This window comes from Xyrauchen texanus, chromosome 10 (genome assembly GCF_025860055.1).
Source record: "Xyrauchen texanus isolate HMW12.3.18 chromosome 10, RBS_HiC_50CHRs, whole genome shotgun sequence".
In the NCBI taxonomy this organism is placed as follows: Eukaryota; Metazoa; Chordata; class Actinopteri; order Cypriniformes; family Catostomidae; genus Xyrauchen; species Xyrauchen texanus.
In genome coordinates this window covers 18,210,398-18,232,814 of record NC_068285.1, presented here as the reverse complement: position 1 = coordinate 18,232,814, position 22,417 = coordinate 18,210,398, and the positions used below count along the sequence as shown (strand labels likewise).

General features: G+C 39.4%; 1 protein-coding gene across 2 annotated transcripts in view; it reads left to right on the top strand.

Moving 5' to 3' along the window:
* The window catches only part of LOC127650762 (teashirt homolog 1), a 48,959-nt gene extending 28,254 nt beyond the window's left edge, over positions 1 to 20,705 (top strand). For both annotated transcript variants that reach the window (XM_052136389.1, XM_052136388.1), the window contains one exon: positions 16,055 to 20,705. In XM_052136389.1, coding sequence (XP_051992349.1) covers positions 16,055 to 19,431 — 3,377 coding nt within the window. In that variant the 3' untranslated portion in view covers positions 19,432 to 20,705. The remainder of the gene's footprint in view (positions 1 to 16,054) is intronic.
* Positions 20,706 to 22,417: the final 1,712 nt, after the last annotated feature.

Here is a 22,417-nt window from a genome sequence, read left to right as displayed (position 1 = left end):
ATATATATATATATATATATATATATATATATATATATATATATATATATATATATATATATATATATATATATATATATTAGATGGCTTCATGCTCTATTGATGTAGCAAAGCAAACGATCACACCGCAGTAACGTTTGCTTAAAATATGTCCAGCCTCTACTCTTACAGGGCGGATTACCTAAGTAAATTGCTGTTAATAATCCGTTAATTGAGCCCTTTCATTATTCAACATGCATTTTGATATCAGCGTTTAGTAGTCTTTGGGGACGTGACAGGACGTGAGCGCCTTATTCTGGTTTTGCGTGGCCACAGACCTCCATTCGCCGGCTGCTCTGAATGAGGACATAACGGCGGGCAAAGGAGACAGACCCCGTCTCACTCCCCCGGTGCTACTGTGCCTCCCTATTGTTTGAAGCTAACGTAAAACGCACTGTTTATATGACCCATTTTAGCCGCCTATTAGCATAATTTGGCTGTCGCATGGCCACCGAGTTAATGTACTTGCAAATGACAGGGAAAGTGTGTTATACGACCTTAGGGTTTTTAAAAATTAAATGACAAAGTAGACTGCATTTCGCATAAGTATGGACTTGACATTGGAGCGTACATGAGTGCGTGTTAGTGACTGATATTGCCGTGTCTGTCAGTGCAAGCTGAGGTGAAAGCATTGACACGGTAGTATTTTAGTTCGCTCATCTACTTTGCAATTACTGTTTTATTGTAACATTATTTAAAGATACAGAAGGCATTAGTCAAATTTGAAATTATTTTTTTTTTTCTTATAGACTTGATAAAGAATAGAGTGAAATGTTCGAGGTAATCGGTGAACAACATTTTGAGTAAGCTAATTGTTTGTTTATGTATTTCTAAAATATTAGTTCACAATTTGAGCCATCGTATTCTTCACTTAAAACCTTTAGTACTATTTTAATCTATTTAACTTTTAATATCTTTTCTTTTAAAAGTGAAATAGAAAAAGATTCAGTTCTGCTTTATGTTTGGTTAATGGGCAGGGAATCTAATGTAATTCAAAGTTAATAGAACAAGTCAGCATACATTATATCAGTGAGCTGTCATCACTGTGCAATTATTATCTATTCTTGTTTCCTCCACTCCATTTGATGAAAATCACTGGATTTTTACTGAACAGTCTGCTGCCCTAGTTCTATACCTCAATCCATACTCGACCAGAAGTATCTTAAGTGAAAAGATGAATTTGGAGCGCAGAATGGAATGCCACACCAGTTCTTCGGAGGCCTAAAGCTATTCCGCCATATGGTGGCCTATTCCACATGGAGGATGGGGTGGTTGGAGTGGTGAGGGGGGGTGGGCTGCGCAAGCCTTTTACAAGGGATGCTTAAAGAGGCAAAGCAGATATTAATTCAGAGAGCCTACTCCAGAGTGTCCGCAGGAGCACAAATCACTGTCAGCGGATACGGAGAGGTGGGCAGGGTCCATGTAAAACGCCCGTCTGCACTTCAAAGCCTTCTTTTGTTTAGTCTATTATAAAGTTAGATGTGTCTCACAGAGAAAGGGATGAAAAAAGCCCAGAGACAGAGCACAAAGAAAGTCCTCAGAGAGGACGATTGTGTGCAAGATTGTGAAAAATGTGAAGGCTTTCTACTCTCGTAGGTTCACATTGGGCCAGGGAGAGAGAAAGAGGGTGGGGGTCAGATCTACAAGCCAAACCCCCCCAGAAATCTGTCCATCTCCGCAGTGCCCTCATTACTTTGAAAAGCAACCATCAATCAATGTGCATCCACAGAATGGAAACAACGATCTTTATTCAGTATTCAAAATAAACCGATTGGGGGGAAAGAAGTGCTAAAGAAAAACTCTGCAAACACGTTTACAGGAGGAACCGCCACAGATTGCTACACCTACACAACATATTGTGCTTCTCCCTTTTTGGTAATCTGGGATAATTGTTTTTCTCGTCCAGTTGTTGTGATATGTTGTAATACAGTGATTTCTAACAAGGGGTACATTTACCCCCGGGAAGTGATTGGAAAGATTTTGCTTTTGCTTTGTGGAACCTCTAAAACAGAATGAAAATAATAGATACCGTGAATGATCTGGGCATTTGTTGCATAATGTTGATTACCCCAAAAATATATTTTGACTTGTCCCTCATTTATTTAGAAAAACAATAATAGCCGTTGCAATGAGGCACTTTCAGTGGAAGTGAATGGGGCCACTCCATAAGCATTAAAATATACACCATTTCAAATGTATAGACACAAGACATAAACATTATTAGGGCTGGATATTGATACAGATTTCCAGATTCGATTCCGATTCACAAGCTCTCGATTAAATTCTGATTTCGATTCATATAGGTTTATTTAATTTATAATGTCCCTTTTGTTTGCATATAAAATAAATTATCTCCCAGCTAATGCTGTTAATTATACAGGGGATCTTTTAACTGGGTACATTAGGAAAACATTAATTGTACTAATAATATTTGATACATTTTCCATCATTTTGGTCACATTTTTGCTTTTTAAAAATGAACAAATAAATGTAGTCAATCAATAAATAAGATATTATATTTCATATATTATTTTTGTTACATATTTATTGTTACATTGCTTCATTTGTACTATTTACATTCATTTGTTGAACAGGTGCCAAAACGGTACTGTCTCTTTAACAAAAAAAAAACAGTGTTTCTGTAAACAGTGTCTTTAAATGAGTGCATGTTAACTAGAGAGGACTCGAATGGCTTTAACTCATCTGTGCAATGCATGATTGGAATTAAATGTTTTTTTATTTTTTGGTGGTTTTTGATCAAAACTGATTGTAAAGAACAGAAAGGGTATTAAAAGAGACAAATGGATTGCGTGGATCTCGTCTTGGACACACACATTACATAGAAAAACTTTTACTCTCAACACTCTGTGAAAGTATATCGCTACTGAACACTTCATGGCTAAACTGCACAATTACTGGTGAGTGAAATGTAATTATTTACCAGACAGTTGCCAAATATATTCACTTTATTCGCGTAGAGCAAAATTCGGTTGCATTTGCGAGTGTATTCCTCTCATTGTAGTAGAAGTTTGCGCACTGTGTGAAAGATCGATCTTGGAATTTAAGAAACGATATAGAGATCTTTCAAATGAAGATTGAGATTAATCGGAAAAAATATATTTTTACCCACCCCAAAACATTACACATGCATAACATGATTTCAGTGTGATAAAATTGTTTACTAACCTTATCTGTATATAGTTATATCCAATATTACAACTTTGTTGTCATGACAATGTAATGCCACGTTAACTCTTCTAAACCCATATATCCACTTCCATTGTAAGTCAGCGCAATGGTAACATCCAATGCCTTTTTTAAATAAACCGGGACGAATGCTGTCGATTTGTGCTTGTCTTGTAGTGTACCTCCAACATTCCTAATCTCACCATTTTAATAATTTTACAGTATTAGAAATCAAAATAATTTGTGTAACGTGTGTGTAAGTCTTATAATTTTAAGTAAATGACATTCGTAGCAGAATATATGTGCTGTTTGGTGAGCCTGTTTTCCACCCCCAGTATTAATGTAATTTTAATAATATTAACGACTTTAAAATGACAATACTAAATGATATCCTGTATAAAATAGGATCACATTTCTGTTTTTTGTCAATGAAAGGATACTTCATGTTGGGCTGTGGGGGACATAAGACAAAAAAAGTCGCAAAGAACAATTGTAATACACACACTATATAGTAATTTCTGTTAACGGCACATTTCACGGTGGCGCAGTTGCCATTGCCAGTTCTACAGACAGCCCTGGCAGATTGTAGCAGGCCATAAGTGGACTGGGCCAGACGGCATCATGCCTTGTTTTAACTGCCCTGGAAAAGGGGGAGAGAGAGAGAGACCGAGACCGAGAGAGAGAGAGAGAGAGAGAGAGAGAGAGAGAGAGAGATTGCTGCATTCTCACTGACATGCAGAGCATTACCATAATTGGCTTTTCTACATGATAGGACAGAGGAAATAATAATGTCATTTTATTTACAGCCTTCAGTGTCCTGACCCCCCCACCACCCCTTTTTCTCTCTCCGTCTCTCTTCCTGTCTGCATTCAGCATGCTGCGTAGGTCAAAAGACATGGTTTGATCAACCCTGTCCAAAGGCATCAAAGCTGAGTGGCATGTAATGGAGACCCAGTGACAAAACACAACGGCCAGCCAAATAAGACTTGCCAGTTTTCCCATTAAAATGTCGGGTAAACGGTGCTGCTTTCCCTTGCACACTCCAAAACCACTCTGACCGGCTAAATCAGCAGACTGAGGCATGGCAGAATTGGACATTAGTAGTGCAAATGACTGTAGTGATTGCTCCCTCTCCTCCTCGATAAAATAAATAAAAAAGAGCAAGGAGGTGGCAGGAAAGGGGAGGCGACGGTGGGCCGAGCAATGACAGTTGGGGAAGGGAGAGGCCATCGGCATCTGCAGTCTGTCCATGAGCATTCTCTTCTCTTTCCTCACTTCGAGTTTGAACACTTAGGCCTGACAGTTTTCAAGCCAACCAGCCACAGCAATCAGACAAACCTGATTCTGTCCAGCTGAACATTTAGAAATGGCAAACAAGAACCTGAGATGTGTATGAATGTTTTGGCCAACATGACATTTTTTTGAAGTCTTTATAACTTTGAGAAAGAGTTTGTCATGTAATGTGTATTTTTACATCAGAGCTGTGACTTCGCATTGAACCATGGTTCTCATCTGAAATATCTGGCCCACAACATGACTGATACCATTCCCTCTGTCTCTCCAAAGTTTTTTGTCATTTTTCCACTTTCACTGCCATTTTAAAATAGCAAAAGCCCCAAATAATAAAAATAAAATAAAAGTGTATTTCTGGAAGACTTTTTCTTGCAGAAACCAACTAAGGCCATTAGGCGTCCAGGCTAGTTAACTGTGAACTGTTTGTTAGGCAGCTGTATGCGAATTGCAATGCTCGAGTGCTCCTATGTGGGTGGTGTTTCTAAGAGCTGGCACTGGCTTTGTTTGTGTGTGTGGTGTTATCGGTGTCTATAGCAAGAAGGTTCACTCTGTGGTTGATCCTTTTTGGCGTTTGTGTGTGTGTGTGTGTGTGTGTGTGTGTGTGTGTGTGTGTGTGTGCGCCGCTCATGTCCCGTTGCTGTGTCACCTGTCTAAACTCAGTGAGATCTCAGCAGCCACAGTGACAGCTCCACTCTGGACACAGATGGCCACGCTCTCCTGCACAACACACACCACATACATGTACACAACCACAAGGCCTCTGTGCTCCAGCTGAACGTTTTAGATGTTGGTGGGCACTCAGGAACATACAAACCTTTGTTCTATCTGGCAATATTGGTGTGTTGTGTTTGAAAGAACACATAAAATCACACACAGTGTCTTCTATCTTGCAAGCTTTTTGAAACCAAGAATACAACAAAATATTCAATAGTGGTAGGGAGCAAAGGGAAAGTTTTAAGAATCTGTATACTTTAGAGCTAATCTGAGACCACATCCACACTAATCAGTTTAAGTTTTGAAAATTCTGTTTTCAGTGTCCAAACATCATAATTTTCCAAAGCATGCAGCTATGGAAAGCATTTTCTAAATTCCTTATTTTTAGTGGAGGAAAGTGGCATTCCAGTGTGGATGAGAGGTGTAAATTAGGCATATAATGATACACAAATTTCATGATACGATGCATACCTTCATGATACAATATGATTTGTGCACCCACAAATGTTTCGCTCAAACTTTTTCAAGGATTCAACATAAATGTCTTTTATTTCAGAAATGCCCCAACATTAGGGGCCTGGGAAGCTCTGCATGTAAAGACACTGACTACCACCCTTGGAGTCGCAAGTTTGAATCCAGTCAGGCTTCCTAAGCTTCCAATTGGCCCGGTTGCTATTGTGGGTAGGGTCATATGGGTTAACCTCCTCGTGGTCGCTATTATGTGGTTTTCGCTCTCGGTGGGACGTGTGGTTATTTGTGCGTGGATGCCGCGGAGAATAGCGTGAAGCCTCCGCAGTAATGCGCTCCACAAGCCAAGTGATAAGATGTGCGGATTGATGGTCTCGGACATGGATGCAACTGCGATTCGTCCTCTGCCACCCAGATTGAGGCGAGTCACTATGCCACCATGAGGACCCAGAGTGCATTGGGAATTGGGCATTCCAAAATGGAATATTTTTGATACAAGAAAAAAAAGAAATGCCACAACATTGACATTGACTACAAAAAGCAGAGCTCTATATTAAAGGAACTCAGCACTGCATTTATATTGTTTGATTTGTTTTGAGAAAATGGACATTTAAACTTTACTGGCGTTATTACCAGCTTATGTTTTTTGATAGATTTGCGCATCTCGTTGTTCATGTCACGCTCCATGTCGACTGGGAGAGACCGCTGTTAAACTTAGCGCTGCTGTATTTCTGTATTTCAGTACTTGGCGTTTGCCATTAGCCTTCTCGCCTATGTTGCCTATGTTTGCCTGTGAGTGCCCAGCGCCGCCTCTCAGGGAAGAAATGGTTTCACAGCTCTAAATGTTGCACTGCTTGGTTTTAATTGCATTATAATTTATTTCTTTATATATCATGCAAATCATTGTGTGCATCACATTGTACAAAACAATACAATTCAATATTAGTTTTCACCCCAAGTGTATATGTAGCAATACCTGTCCATTTTAAAACCAAAACGTATTAGCGTAGAATAAACTAGGGATGGGTCAAAATGATCAGCAAGTCGTCCAACAACAGACTAGTCAATTAGTGATGTTGACTTGTTCTATCTAACTATTTATCTGTCTGTCCATCATTCTGTCTGCCCTCTATCTTACTTGAATGGCCCCCAAACATGTCTGATCGGGGTCTGTTAAACCCAAACCAGCCTAAATATACAGGCCTGCCTTAAAATCGATTAGTTTAGTTATTCACGCAAACAACCTCTGGCAAGTCAATTTTAAAAATGTGTAGTTTTGTGCATTTAAATGCCTCTCATTTGGCTACACTCAGTGAATCAAACTTCTCACATCTTTTTTGTTCCCCTCTGTATCAAAAGCATCTTCTTTTTTTAGCAGCTATTGATTTTTTTTAATTGTGTGTATTAACAACTTATTTCTGCCATTTTCTCCCGAAAGTACAATGCAGGCGTATTTTTGACTGACAAAAACAACAAGCCCCTCCCCCTCTCCTCTTATCCTAATCCCTCTCTCATTGTTCGCTGTGATGTTTAAAAGCAGGCCCCCAATAAGAGATGTCACCAGTCAAACTTCTGATTGGGTTATTAAGTGTGAGCTGTCGTTGCATTCATTTTTTTTTTCTTCTTTTGACGCAGATGGCAAAAAATTGCCAAGTGGGGTTTGATGGCTTGATGTGAGGACAGTGACATGCCAACGCGCATGCCTGTCAGAAGCCATGCGGTGTCAGGGGCTGAGAAGACGTGCTCGATTTAGTGTCAGGTTCTGCCCATCTTTCTGCGGGAAAAAGCCCTTTCCCGCTTTCTTCTTCTCTCACTCCCCATCTCACTTTCTTCTCTCTCACTCTTGCTCTGTCTGCTCCTCCATCCAGCGCTCTATCACTCTCTGTAATTATAGCAAAGATGAAACACTTCTCTCTTTGTTTTAACGTGATAAGCTGTCTTAAATGCTGCAGTGACTTGAGGGAATTATCAGGGCTTCAATCCACTGAACCGTGTTGTGGCGTGAACATTTCTTTTAAATTGATATTTGGAAAAGTCATTTATTTGACAGTTTGTAATGTTTATTTCAATCAAATCTTTTTCGCTTTAATACCGCCTACTTGATTTCTCAGAGGAACTGACGGATTGAAATCCATCTTAGAGCGAGATTCAGTCGGCTCAGATGCCGTCCTTTACGAATATCCAAGAGCACATGCAAATAACGTGAACGCTGCACATACACATTCCCAGCTGTTCACGCTCCTACAGCTTCCTCCATGCAGCAGTAAATGGCACCTTACAAACATCAGGTATGGAGTCCGTTCTGATTATGTGTGCTCAGCTGCACGGCGTTTGAAGCTGACAGCACATCTGCTTCAACCACTGAGACGGATCCTGGCATCTCGGACAGACATCTCCTGGTGGCTCGCTGAGATAAAGGAACAACTCTTCAACTGCTGCCTGTCTCTTTTTCTTCTCTTTACTCCCTAAATCTCCTCCTCCTGCTCCCCTCTTTTCCTGCTCTCTTCCTATTACCTTCAAAGTTGTGCAGGCTGTTGTTGTAGCTTTTCTTCTTGTGTTCAAAATGGCTGATAATAACAATACCGCTCTCACAAAGCGTATAGGAGGCTTTTTTATAGCAGGACATGCTGTGAAGATACACACATGTACACACATGAGCACACTCAAAAGAGGTACTTTGATGTCTTTCGATGATGGAGAGCTCATTTTGTTGATCTCTCAGTGCAGATCGAAAGCAGCTGATGAAACAGGAATTTAATCCTACTGCTCCTCATTAAGCACTTGGTCTCATGGACCTTTTATTCTATTTTCATTAAGCGAATTAAACGAGTAGCATTCTCTTCTCTTTCTCTCTCTCTGTGTTTTTGTCTTGCAGCCGTGGGTGCAGACAGTGGGCTATCACTTTGTTTTCTGTCATAGCTTTGTTGGCACACAATAGAGTGAAGGAGCTTTTTTGTGGCTGAAACATGAAACCTTACATTTGTGAACATTATTGTTCTGTTCCTTTCCCCCTGTGTAATGCATCTGACAGTACGTCTTATTACCACTCATTTAGCAGAGGAAAATAAGCATTTTCTGCCTTGTGGCATAGGCAACATTTTCTAGTGTTCTTTTTTTACCCTGAGAAATAATGTTCACCTAGCAATACGCAATGCGAAAAAGCCTGATTTGCACATATAGGCATTAATGTGTATTTCTCTGCTGAAAAGCACACTTCTGTTTTTGCTAAAAATCAATGCGTTAACTGGTTCTTCTCAATCTTTCGGGGCTCTTTTGGTCAAAATGTAGACAAAGACGACATATATGCCAACATCTAGAGGACTGGGTGGGCGATAAATTTCAGCATATAATGCCAAATATATTAATACGTTTTTTTATATATCTATATAAAATACATTTTAATAATTTTATTTTTTTTTAAGAATCACCAAATTTTGGCCTATTTGCAAAAATTGTCAAATAATAATAACAATTTTGTAAGTTGAATTTAATACCGACAACACTGCCTGGCCAAAAAAATAAATTGCATTGCATAATATTTCATTGGACCGCCTTTAGCAACATGCATTTGTCATGGCAGTGTTTCAACAACCTTATGCAACATCACAACATTAATTTACATCCAGAGTTCCATTAATTTTTGGCCGAGATCTTGTATTGAAGATGAGAGAGTCGAACCACTATTTAAGTCATTTTTATTTGTATAGCACTCTTCACAACACACATCGTTTCATAGCAGCTTTGCATAAAATCATGATTTCATTTAAATGAAACCGTAATATCTATAAAGTCTTAGATTCAGCATTGTAAATTGATGTCCCTATCCTGTAAGTTCTCAAATGTATGATTGTAAATTGTTTAAAAATAAATAATTACATGGTTAAAAAATAATTGTATTTAGAACCCCAGTGAGCAAGCCAAAAACGACACAAAATTCCATAAGATGATGTTTAATGGAGAAAAAAAACAGGCTCACTGTGGGGGCCAGTTCCCCTCTGGCAGCATGAATGTAATGCCAACATTAGTTATTTGTGTGCAGTGCAAGTCATGGTTTAAAATTAGTAAACTAAGTAAATGTTAAGGGCCAGTGTTTAAACAAAGATTTTGTATGAACTGTAAGATTAATGATTAACTGCAGAAGTTCACATAGATGCATTGTCCGTTGTTAATTGGCTAATGAAGGCTTTTGTTGGCAATTAATTGATGGTCTATGTATTCCATTTTAAGAGTGTAGTCCATCAATAAATTAAGGTGATGCAGGCAGAGATCAATGAGGTGCATCACAGTTCAACCGGCAGGTCATTTCGGTGAGGTTCAGTGGGGTCCATCCTAAATCCAAGGTTCAGGCAGTGGCATATTAAGTATTCAGTGTCTTCCAGTTGGAATTGGCATCAGTTCATCCTCTAAAGTCCATCGTAAAAGACTGAAGTGATGTCTGGCTAGCTGCTTTCTTGTGAGCATGAGTGTGATTGATCATTGTACCATGGTGTGGGGCTTTTTTCTTTAATTTTCTTAAGTCGAAGGTGGGCGACACTATGAAGAGTGCTAGAGAAGGCTGTATTTATATTTTCTGTTATTACGTCAAGTTTTTCTAGATTTTTTGGCTTACTGAGTATGTGAAACAGTTCTGGAAGATTATTATTAAAGCTATCTTTAGTGGTCGAAAGAATAGTTCTACCTGAAAGATAACGTGGTGTAGATTGAGTGACATTAGTTGATCGCAGCTAACAAGTGACGAGGTAATGATCTGAGATGTCATCGCTCTGTGGTAGAATTTCTATAGTATCAACATCAACTCTATATGACATAATTAAATCAAGTGTATGATTATGGCAATGAGTTGGTCCTGTCACATTTTGTCTGACTCCAAGAGAATTGAGAATATCGATAAATCCCAATGTGTCATTTTCATTATCTATGTGAATGTTGAAGTCACCAACAATTAAAGCTGTATCTACAGTAACTACTAGATCTGATAGAAAATGTGCTAATTCAACAAGGAAATCAGAATAAGGACTGGTTGATCTATATAATGTAGCAATGGCAAAATATTTTGTATTTATATCTTGACAATGTCACATTGAGCATTATTAGTTCAAAAGGCTTAAATGTATATATCCTGTCCTCTGAGTAACACCAAAAACTTCACTGTAAATTGTAGCAACACCTCCTCCTCTACCCTTCAGACGAGGCTCATGTTTATAACAATAACCTGGGGGAGTAGATTCATTTAAACTAATATGTTCATCCGGTTTAAGCCAGCTTTCAGGAAAACAGAGCACTTCCAAACTATGATCTTTTAATCATTTTATTTACAGTTAGTGCTTTGGTTGAAAGATATCTAATGTTTAGTAGCCCTACCTTTTATATGATATTTATCTTACTTTTTTTTTTTTTTCAAGTTTGACTTTAATCAAAAATTTCTAAATCATTTAGTGAGCGGTTTGTGTTTGATAGTTCAGGAAACAGACAGTCTCTATATAATATCTAGAGTCTGTCTCTCTTTAGCAGGTCAGGTCTACCCCAAAAACTCTTGCAACTGTCTGTAAATCCTATGCTATTCTCTGGACACCACTCCGACATCCAGCCATTCAGTGACACTAATCTACCATAAACCTTGTCACCATGACACGCAGGGAGGAGGCCAGAGCATATTACAGTGTCTGACATCATTTTTGCAAGTGCACACACCTATTTAACATTATCTTTAGTAGAGCCCGACCGATATGACATTTTTTAGATGATACTGATTTTAGAGGGAAAATTCACAGATTATAGATATGGTGGCCAATATAGTTACATTTTGAACTGGAATGAAAACGGACCATTTCTATGTGGATTGTTCACTGATTTTGCACAGATATGACTATAAAAATGTACTCAGAAGGCTGCTTTCTTAAACAAATTGATTTGTATCAAAGAAAACTTTGATACAAATGTACACATACATTATTATTATACATTGTCAATATTGGAAAAAGTACAATATTTCCCTCTGAAATGTAGTGAAGTGGAAGTGTAAAGTAATAGAAAATGCCATGGTAATACTCATGTAAAATACAAGTACATCAAAATTGTACTAAAGTACAGTTTTCTTGCTTATCAAAACATCATCAGCAATATTTCACTGTAAATGTATAACAAAACAGTCACAAACAATAACTCCTGGTTAGCTGCCACCCAGTCAAGAGATAAACTGCGGCAGCAGTGTTGCACCATATTCCGGTGGAAAATCAGACTTTTAAATATTACATTGTGATAATGCAATGACTGGAATTGTTCGGTTGAAGGGGGTAACAAACTGCGAATCCTGAACAAAACAGTTTGGTGAATACGTGTTTACACATTAGCTTCTATTCCGCTGACAAGCAATGAAAGTAGCTACGTGTTTAGCTAGTTAGCTATAAGCTCTTTGTCATGGAGAGTAAAAGATGGACGTTGTTTTCATTTTTTAATTTCCAGCATTGCGTTTCACCAACTAGGTAACAACGTAGTGTAAAATCTACACTCAACAGACACAATCCACCACTGCACCATTGTCTGCTGAGCTGCAAAAATATGCTCTGATGTTTACCTTTCAATCTGCTACATTACTGACTGCACTGACAAACTATAGCTGGCTAACAGCAAACAGATGTGATAAATGTGAGTGACATGGTTGTCAGGTTAACATTATATTAGTTATACTGAAAAGGGAAAATGATGGGATCATTGTTTATTAACATTCTAGTATGTTTTACACAAACTAGTTCGCAACTTACCGAGAAGACACCGCTGAACACCGCGCCGCTTAACTCCATCCTGTCTGCAGAGCCACCGTCAGCTCAGCTCTGTAAACAATGGAGTTGGAACACACTCTGCTGGACAAACTGTTATGACACCAATTCAAGCATTGTTTTCTGCATTATACGTTCTGAAATAAAGTTTTCATATCTGCGCATATCGATAAACATATACTTCGATAACCATAGCTGACGATAAATCGGTTGGGCACTACTCCAGAGACTTGTACATTGACTACTATGCATGACAGGTGCATAGCTTCATGTGCTTCCCTTCTTACCCTGACCCACCCATCACGTTGGAATAAGGTAAATCTGGACTCATCAGACCACATGATCTTCCATTTCTCCACATTGCAATCTTTATGCTTCCTAGCAAATTGAAGTAATTTTTTTCTGTTTAGCCTCACTGACAAGTGGCTTTCTTGTGGCCACACAGCTGTTTAGTCCCAATCCTGTAAGTTCTCATTGCTTTGTGCATGTGCAAAATGCTCTTACTTTCACTATTAAACATAGCCGTGAGTTCTACTGTTGATATTTTGCGATGTGACTTCCAAGAGTTTTAGTGATCTCTGAACACGATCATTCAATATTTTTTTCAACCACATTTCTTCCGCGAAGCTGGCAGTTCACCACTATCCTTCCAGGTTTTAATAATACATTGGACAGTTCTTAACCCAATTCCAGTGATTTCAGCAATCTCCTTAGTTGTTTTCTTTGCTTGATGCAGGCCAATAATTTACTCATTCTGAAACATGTAACATATTTTCCACGCCCACGGGATACGTCTTCCAACATGATTGTTTAAGAAATGAGAAGCTACACACTGCATCAGTTAGGGTTAAAAGAATTGTTGCCAGCTGAAGCATATTAATCATTTCAATAATGATCTAATTATAGGCTCTTAAATATCTGCTTATTTAAATCCAAACAGTGACTTTTTATTTATTTTGACCAGGCAGTGTACGTGCATTCTGTTAAGCACTCAATCAGGATTGGTTATTGGTCAAATAAAAACTGCCAAATATTGACTGAATAATTGGCCTAGCCGATATATTGGTCTATTATTAGAATGTACGGCAACTACAGCGTCTTCTTTTTTTTTTATGCTTCCTTCATCTCTATCTCTCTCTTTTTTCCTGTGGCTGCACACACTCCTGACTTCATGGGAGTTAGTACAGCATGGACCATAACAACATGACATTTCCACTTGCATTTTAGCATGATTCGCTGCGAGAACTTCCATCGCCTCTGCCAACAGTGTTGAGGCAAGCTGAACCCCGCGCTGCATCCCTGGCAATAATTCAGATGCAATCTCACACTCAAGAGGAGTCTAGCTTGGCTTGTGGATGGGAGAACTGGATCCAGGGTTTCCCGCAGCACTTTGAAACTAAGGCGGCCGCCTAAGCAACACACGCCTGCCGCCTTAACTACGTCGTCAAATAAATATATATGAGCGATATTCGCCGTGTTACTGTGTCCTGTTTTCTCCCTTTCCATCTTTAAATATGTGATAAGCCTTCGTGTTCGCTTCAGTCTTGTTATCAGCGTGTTCTTCCATGAGCGGCGCGTGTGTGTGTGTGTGTGTGTGTGTGTGTGTGTGTGTTCATCTGAGCCTCATTGGTCTGTCACTGCTCGTCAATGTCAGAATATTTGAGATGACCAATCAAATCAAAGTAGGCGGGCTTTATGTTCACAGCGTGAATTTTAGCAGAGCGACTTCGACAGTAAAGGAGCCGAATCGACGCGCTTCAGTTTACGGTTGGTCAAGTCGCGAGATAAGATGTAAGTTGCTAAACTAAACATTTGCTATTTGACAGTTTTTTAGGTCATAAATGTTAAACGAATCACAAAAATAATCAGGCAAATTAATAAACTTTTGTCTATTTTCGCCATTTTGAACTGAAAATAGACCACTATGTGACGTGACTGATGTAATGTAGCCTAATAATTAATTTACTGTCATTGTGAGGGGACAAGACACATTAACCAGGGTACCCGCAGGATCTTAAAAGCATTGAAAAATAATCTCAAATTAAGGCCTTAAAAGCCTTGGATTTGGTATACTAAAGTCTTGGATTTCGTTACAAAGGTATTATATATTTTTTGCCTTTACTAGGATTAAGTTCATACCATAACAAAATTAACTGTTACTAATGCAGGCTAATTAAAAATTCATGCAACGTTGAGTGCATCCCGCACTCCACGTCATAGCAGAAAGCTGAAGCGTGCGCACCGTTACTATGGTTACTAGGCAAGGGAATTGCAGAACAAGATAGTAGCCAAGCGTAGTTTGTCGTCTGAAGTGGGAACGTTTCAGTTTAATGCCAGAATTCAATAATTTAAACCCCAAATCAGAGCTTTTCTGTTAAAAGAACATGTTTTCTACCCGGTCTTTTCAATAGTATCTGGCAATCATGCGCGCACGCTCTCTAACGCAAGAAGCGCGGATGATCTGAAAACACAGACGAGCTGAAGTTCAGCAATCTTCATTTGAGATTGTCAACTTAAATTGAAGTGTCATTCAGTCGGCCTGTGTTCTGTCACGAGCCGCTTGCGCTGTTTGTGCGAACAAAATGCAGGCTGATATCCCAGCGGTGTTTTCAATGTTGATGCAATGTTTCCCGAATATCCACACGATTTCAAATGTGACATTGATTTTATACAATTTAAACAGTTAAAAAACAAAACAAAAGGGTAACATTAAGTGATTTACTACATTTAAAACAGTATAGTCAGGCTTATTGCAATGAAATCTGTGGCTTTGAATGAATCTTAATTTGTGTCAGGAGTTATGCAATTCCAAATACCCCCCACCACCACCACCTTAACGAACACATTTTCTGCGGGAAACCCTGGGATCAATGTCACACACAGCCTGTGCCCTCTAACTATTGGGAAAAGGAGAGAGAGAGAGAGAGAGAATGAGAAAGTAGTCAATATGGTGTTCATAGTTAATGTTTTGTAAATGAGTCGACTATTTACTAGGATATTTTTTTTATATTACTTGGAAATGAGAGCTTTTGCTTTGATAAAGATACCCTTAGTTATTGTCTGTAATTACCGCCACATAACAATCCTGCTTAAATTCTTTGTGATTGTATGGCCCTTTTCCTGTCGGAGCACAATTCTACTTGTGTAATATTTTGTATGGCATTACTTAAGTGTGTCCTTTAAAAATGTTCCTGTTTTAACCATTTCTTTTTTCTAAATCCCAATTTTCAAAGGAGAACTCTTCACCGCCCTTTTTAACCTTGCTGAGCTGTTACACAGGATAGCTTTGTTAGTCTCAGCAGTGATGAGTGCTATCTATCATAGTCAAGATATGGATGTTTGCCACTTTATAATTGCAAACCTTCGTCCTCTGCCAGGACTATTGACAAAATATCTCTTTAGGATCATTATGTAGGCATGCACACACATGCACTCTTGCAGTGACACACTACAATCTTTTTGGACAAAAAAAAATTATAGTGAATGTACTCATTCAACATCACAATTCATGTTGAACTTGCACATTTTGGGGCTCTTTTGTCGTATCTAATTTCTTTTCATCTGCTTTGTTTTCACAGCCTACATGCCGGAGGACGAGCTTAAGGCAGACAAGATCGATGAGGAACACCTGCAAGATGACGGCCTCTCCTTAGATGGTCAGGATGTAGAATACCTGTGCAACGAAGACGACGATGGCCGTGAACAGCTGAGCTACCAGAACTCCCCACTCAGCAATGGCACCAACCCAGATGCTGGGTATGGCTCACCCCTTAGCGACACCAGCGATCACCTAGCTGACTTCAAAAGCACCTCCTCCAAAGAGGGCCAGGATAAAGAGGAGGTCGAAGAGATGGAGACCGATGCAGGACTGTCCTTGCAGGACAGCCTGGCACAGATGAAAGCTGTCTATGCAAACCTGATTTCAGATGCTTCCTGGTCAAGTATCACAAGAGACATTATGAAAAGCAAGCAGTTTAGTGCTAGCAGCACTACAAGCAGTACTCCAAGCAGCCACAAGGGAAATAACAGCATTGTGAACAGCCATGCAAATAACGTTGCTAGCAGTGGAGCCAGCAGTAGCAGCAATGTTGGTGCTAGCACTAAAACAAATGTGACAGCAAACAGCAATTTGACAAAAACCACCACTTTAAACAATGCCAACAATGGAAATATCAATGGTGCTAATAGTGGGGGTGTTGCATATGACTGGCACCAAGCAGCTCTTGCTAAAACCTTACAGCATACTCCCTACCACCTCATGCCTGAACCGAGTCTCTTCAGCACAGTGCAGCTGTACCGGCAAAACAATAAGCTGTATGGGCCTGTGTTTACAGGTGCCAGCAAGTTCAGATGTAAGGACTGTAGTGCAGCCTACGACACACTAGTTGGTCTCACAGTGCACATGAATGAAACAGGCCATTACCGTGATGACAATAAGGACAAGGAGGAGGACAGGGGCAAGAAGTGGTCCAAGCCACGGAAGCGATCCCTGATGGAGATGGAGGGCAAAGAAGATGCTCAGAAAGTCTTGAAATGCATGTATTGTGGCCACTCATTCGAATCCCTGCAGGACTTGAGTGTCCACATGATCAAAACGAAACACTACCAGAAAGTGCCTCTCAAAGAACCAATGCCAGCTCTTGCCTCAAAGCTGGTGCCCTCCACCAAAAAGCGAGCGTTCCAGGATCTGATGTCTCCATGCTCACCGGAGTCCATCTCAAGCACCCCTGGTATTCCATTGGCAGAAACTGCACCCACCAAAGATCCGAAGATTTCCAACCCATATGTCACGGCTAATAACCGTTATGGTTACCAAAATGGTGCAAGTTATACTTGGCAGTTTGAGGCCCGAAAAGCTCAAATTCTGAAGTGTATGGAGTGCGGGAGCTCCCATGACACTTTGCAACAGTTGACTGCCCATATGATGGTAACTGGACATTTTCTCAAAGTCACAAACTCTGCTTCTAAAAAGGGGAAGCAGTTAGTCTTTGACCCTGTGGTGGAAGAGAAAATCCAATCGATTCCTCTTCCACCCAATACAACACGTCTACCAGCTCCCACTATCAAGTCCCAACCAGATTCACCAATACACCCCTCAACCATGGATGAAAGGATGGAGTTTGAAGATGAGAAAATGGAGGAAAGTGAAGCAATTAAAATCAAGCAAGAGAAGGAAGATCCTTCTGAGAAAATGGAAAAGACAGAGAAGCCTAGCCATTACAAATATCTAAGAGAGGAGGATCTTGAAGAGGCACCTAAAGGCGGACTAGATATTCTTAAGTCATTAGAAAATACAGTCTCCAGTGCAATCAGTAAGGCTCAGACAGGTACACCAACTTGGGGTGGATATCCTAGCATTCATGCTGCCTACCAGCTCCAAGGGTCTTTGAAATCGCTCCCTGCCATTCAGAGTGTCCAGATTCAGCCAACATTCAATGCCAGCAGCTTGAAATCTTTGACCTCTGACTCCAGTGCTCTGATCCATTCCCCAAGTAGCCCATCTCCACCTCCAAACCATAAAAGCAATGTCTTAGCCATGGAGGAGCTGGTGGAGAAAGTAACAGGCAAAATCCCTTCCAAGAAGGACAGGGATGAGAAATCTACTGAACGCAGTTCCAAACATCTGACTGCTGAATTGCCCTCTCCTATCCTGAAAGACAGAAAAGACTTGCCAAGACCAGATGATCTTAGCAAGCCAACAAAGAACGGCACAGCAGATAAAGAGTTGGAGCATGTTTCTCTTCGGGAAGGGGAATATAAGGAAAGCTATGCAGATACTCCTGTTAAGAATGGAATGGATGTCCTCAAAACACCAGTCAGCAATGGTTGCAGTAATTTAGGAATAATCACTGACCACTCACCAGAACAGCCTTTAGTCAACCCCCTCAGTGCATTGCAATCTATTATGAACACTCATTTGGGTAAGGCCTCCAAAACTGTCAGTCCACTCCTGGATCCACTAGCAATGCTGTACAAGATCAGCAACAACATGATAGAGAAACCCATGTATAGTCCAGCTCAGGTCAAGCAATTTGAGTCTATCAACAGATATTATGACAATGACGATGATCAGCCCATGGATTTGACCAAGTCCAAAAGTGGCAATGGGCCCAACAGTAATTGCTCATCTACTGTCAGCAACAGCAGCATCACAAACAGTTCCCGGCCCATCTTATCCACTTTGGCTGAATCAGTCTCATCTCCTCTTCGGGAGAATGCGTTAATGGACATATCTGACATGGTGAAGAACCTCACAGGTCGTTTGACGCCAAAGTCATCAACACCTTCCTCCATATCTGAAAAGTCAGATGCAGATGGCTGTGCATTTGAGGATGGCTTGGAAGATCTTTGCCCTGTTCAGAAGAGGAAAGGCCGGCAGTCAAACTGGAACCCTCAGCATCTGCTCATTCTCCAGGCTCAATTTGCATCCAGCCTTCGAGAAACCCCTGAAGGAAAGTATATCATTACAGACCTAGGTCCTCAGGAGAGAGTACATATTTGCAAGTTTACAGGTCTCTCCATGACCACCATCTCCCACTGGTTGGCAAATGTCAAGTACCAGCTCAGGCGGACAGGTGGGACCAAGTTTCTGAAGAACATAGACTCGGGCCAGCCACTGTTTCTATGTAGTGATTGTGCCTCCCAGTACAGAACTCCCTCCACATACATAAACCACTTAGAATCTCACTTGGGCTTTAGCTTGAAGGACCTGTCCAAGTTATCAATAGACCTCATAAGAGATCAGCAAGCAGTCACAAAAATGTTCACAGACAAGACGTTCAGTGCCCTTGGCTTGACCGAGGAGGACTCTAATTCCACATTTCAATGCAAACTGTGCAATAGGACTTTTGTCAGCAAGCACGCAGTAAAACTGCACCTCAGCAAAACGCATGGAAAGTCACCAGAGGACCACCTGGTCTTTGTTACTGAGCTGGAAAAGTTAGAAAAGGCCTAAAGAAAGCAGGCTGGTGGCAGTGAAGTGACTGGATAGAGAATCATTGCACTACATCACTGTACTGCACTGCGCCTGAAATGAGCCTTCAAATTCAGTCCAACTTATCTTGTGAAACTGCCTGACTGGACCATGATCTGTTTTGATTTATTTTTCAATTTTCCTTTGTTTTTCAGTCTCTTGCTTTGTATTGTATTTATCTAAAATGTGTCGGTTATGTGCATGTTTTTTCCCCCTTTTCTTCTTTTGAGTAATTTCATATTCAAACTGAATTTACAGTTTGTACTCTTTTGAATTGGGAATGAAACAAACATGGTATCCATGGGCATGTTCTAAAACAAAAAGGCAAAAGAACTTATAGAATAGAATTAATTGCATTATGAACACTTACTGTTCATAAAAAAAAGACATCATTAAAGCACTCTGTAGTGTTGAATGTTATGAGAATATGTACAAAATGAGACGGGCCTATTTTGTTAATTTGAGCTCAGAATTTCAGATATTGGCTTGAAACAACTCAACTTTGCAACCCATCGAAGTTAAAACAGTGCATCATAGATTTTGTGGAGTCTTCTAAACCTCGAAGGATATTGAAGATTTTAACTTTTGTCAAAATCTTGAATAGGCAGCTGCCTATAATTATACACTTTGGTTTTTCAAAGGCATTTCTTTATGTTTTTAATAATAATTGTTTTTGTTGTTGTTGTTTTTTGTGTTTTTTTTTTTGTTAAATATAATTTTATACAGTAGCAATTTGAAATGTATGCTTTGTACCACTATTTCTCTTTCTATGGTTTCGCATCAGTTTCGACATGTAAAGACTTTGTAACATTGAAATCTTACATACAGCACATATATTTAAAAGATCAGCAAAGATGTGTACATTTTCATCATCATATCTTGCCAGTTGCCACAGCTCAACATTGTTTGTATGGTGTGCATTCTTTTATATTTTCATTTTATATATAGTAAACAAAAAGGAAATATGTACAGAGATGTATATTCAGTATATGTGCTGTAGAACCACAATTCATCCTTTAGTTTCCAATGAACTAAGTTCTCGGATGTGGTTAATATGAATTGACTGAAGGAGTTGCATCTGTGTTGATGCATGATGTGGTAGGGGGAGCCAAGCAATGCAAAACATGAAATACAGAACATTTCAATGTTTTATCATGCCATTGTGAAAATCCCCACCTATTCCCTAATTTAAAAAAAGAAAAAAAATGTTTTTGTCCATTAATTGTAAAATAAAACCAGAAGCATTTCTTGATTAATGCTGCTCTCCACTTGTTCATTCATGTGTTTTCTCTTTATCCCATAATACTCTGTTTAAAGAAGTCAAACTAACTGAAATCAATGAATTTCGTTCATTTTGCATTTTAATTGTTGAACTTTATACGTCAGCCTTACAAACATGCACTGAATTGCTCATGAATTATTTCAGCTGAGCACTCCTTTGAGTTGAAATATTTATTGTCCATTTTACCTTTGTTAGTCTTTGCTAAAGAATGCAGCTTTACCTCTTCTGTCTTGCATGTAAATGAGAGAGCTGTTTCCAGACCCAAATCCAGCTGGTAAATAGCAAGTGCTCTCAATGTAGCCAAAATGGGCAAAGAAATTATGGATTTAATCCTTTTCCCATAAAGCCTGTATGTCTGGCTTCTCATGACCAATTCTGAAGCATTGATCCAGCCCTTCCACTTTTTTGGAGGATCTTAGTGAAGTCCCTGAACGTAATCTATGTAAATTACACCAATCATGACAACTGCGACATTGTGAGTACCTGCAGAGCAGAGTGAAACATCGGCAGATAGACACAGTTTAAGCAGATTTGCTTTTTTTTTTTCTCACTTGCTCGCACAAGTGCTCTCCGTGCAATTCACAGGGTTTCCAGACAAATGAAAAAATAAAAAGATTTACATTTTTCAGCTCCATTACTGAGTGATTATATGTGTGGACATGGGGCTTGAGGGGAAATTAAACAAGAAGGGGCAAATTATTGAAATGTGTAGTGTTTGCACAATAATCCCAATCAAATTTTTTGGGGAGTTGCAGTATCAAACCCCTTGTTAGTTACCCTATTTGAAAGTATCCTCTCACTCAAATTGGCATATTTTGATTTCCCAGTGGTACATACTGAATATCCTGAGCCTCCATCTGGTAGTTTAGCTTTCCTCAATTACTGCAATATTTTTTTTGGTTTTCCTTTGAAAGACACTGTGGCGGGATAACAGTGCAAACTATCAAAACATTACGGTGTATAAATTGAGAGAAATATGTCATCCAGAGAATTGTTTCATAAATGGGTGGCTAAGATGCAAACTGTAAAGTAGATTTAAAACTATACATTTTTTTCAAGTCACAGTTCTAGCAGAACTTTCCACAAGTTCTCAATATAAATTTAAATTCTCAATATAAAAACATGAAAGCAATATTGTTATTGAAAACACACCTTTAAAGTACTGAGCAGAAAGTGCATTATAAAATTAAGCCTTCCATTTCTTTTCACATCTGGGGTCCTGAAGCACACAGAGATAAAGGGCCAGGTCTCTCTTAAAGTATTGACTTGCCGCCTTCCAGCAGAAATTTTTTACACGTACTGAAACAAAAGGTTGTCAAAGCAATTCACAGGATGCATTTGTTTCTTAAATCTCCAGTTAAATGCAAATGCAAACACAAAGCTTTAAGTGAGACAATGTTAAAGACAGAATAGGTAAACACCTTGCATCTTGCAACTATAAGTGGCAAATACTGTAATTCTTGAGCAGTAAACAAGCAGCATCCCATATTTAATCGGCTTGTATGCATCCCTGCCAAGAACATCCCTTCTATGGACATTAATCGGCATAGAGATAAATTTCTGTTTGTGCATGAATTCATTTGGAATTCAAAACATATTTTCTGAATGCTTACTCGAGTCTAACAAATGTGTTCATTAATCTGCTTCAAGATTTTACGTGTTCATAGACAAATTAAAATACATCAA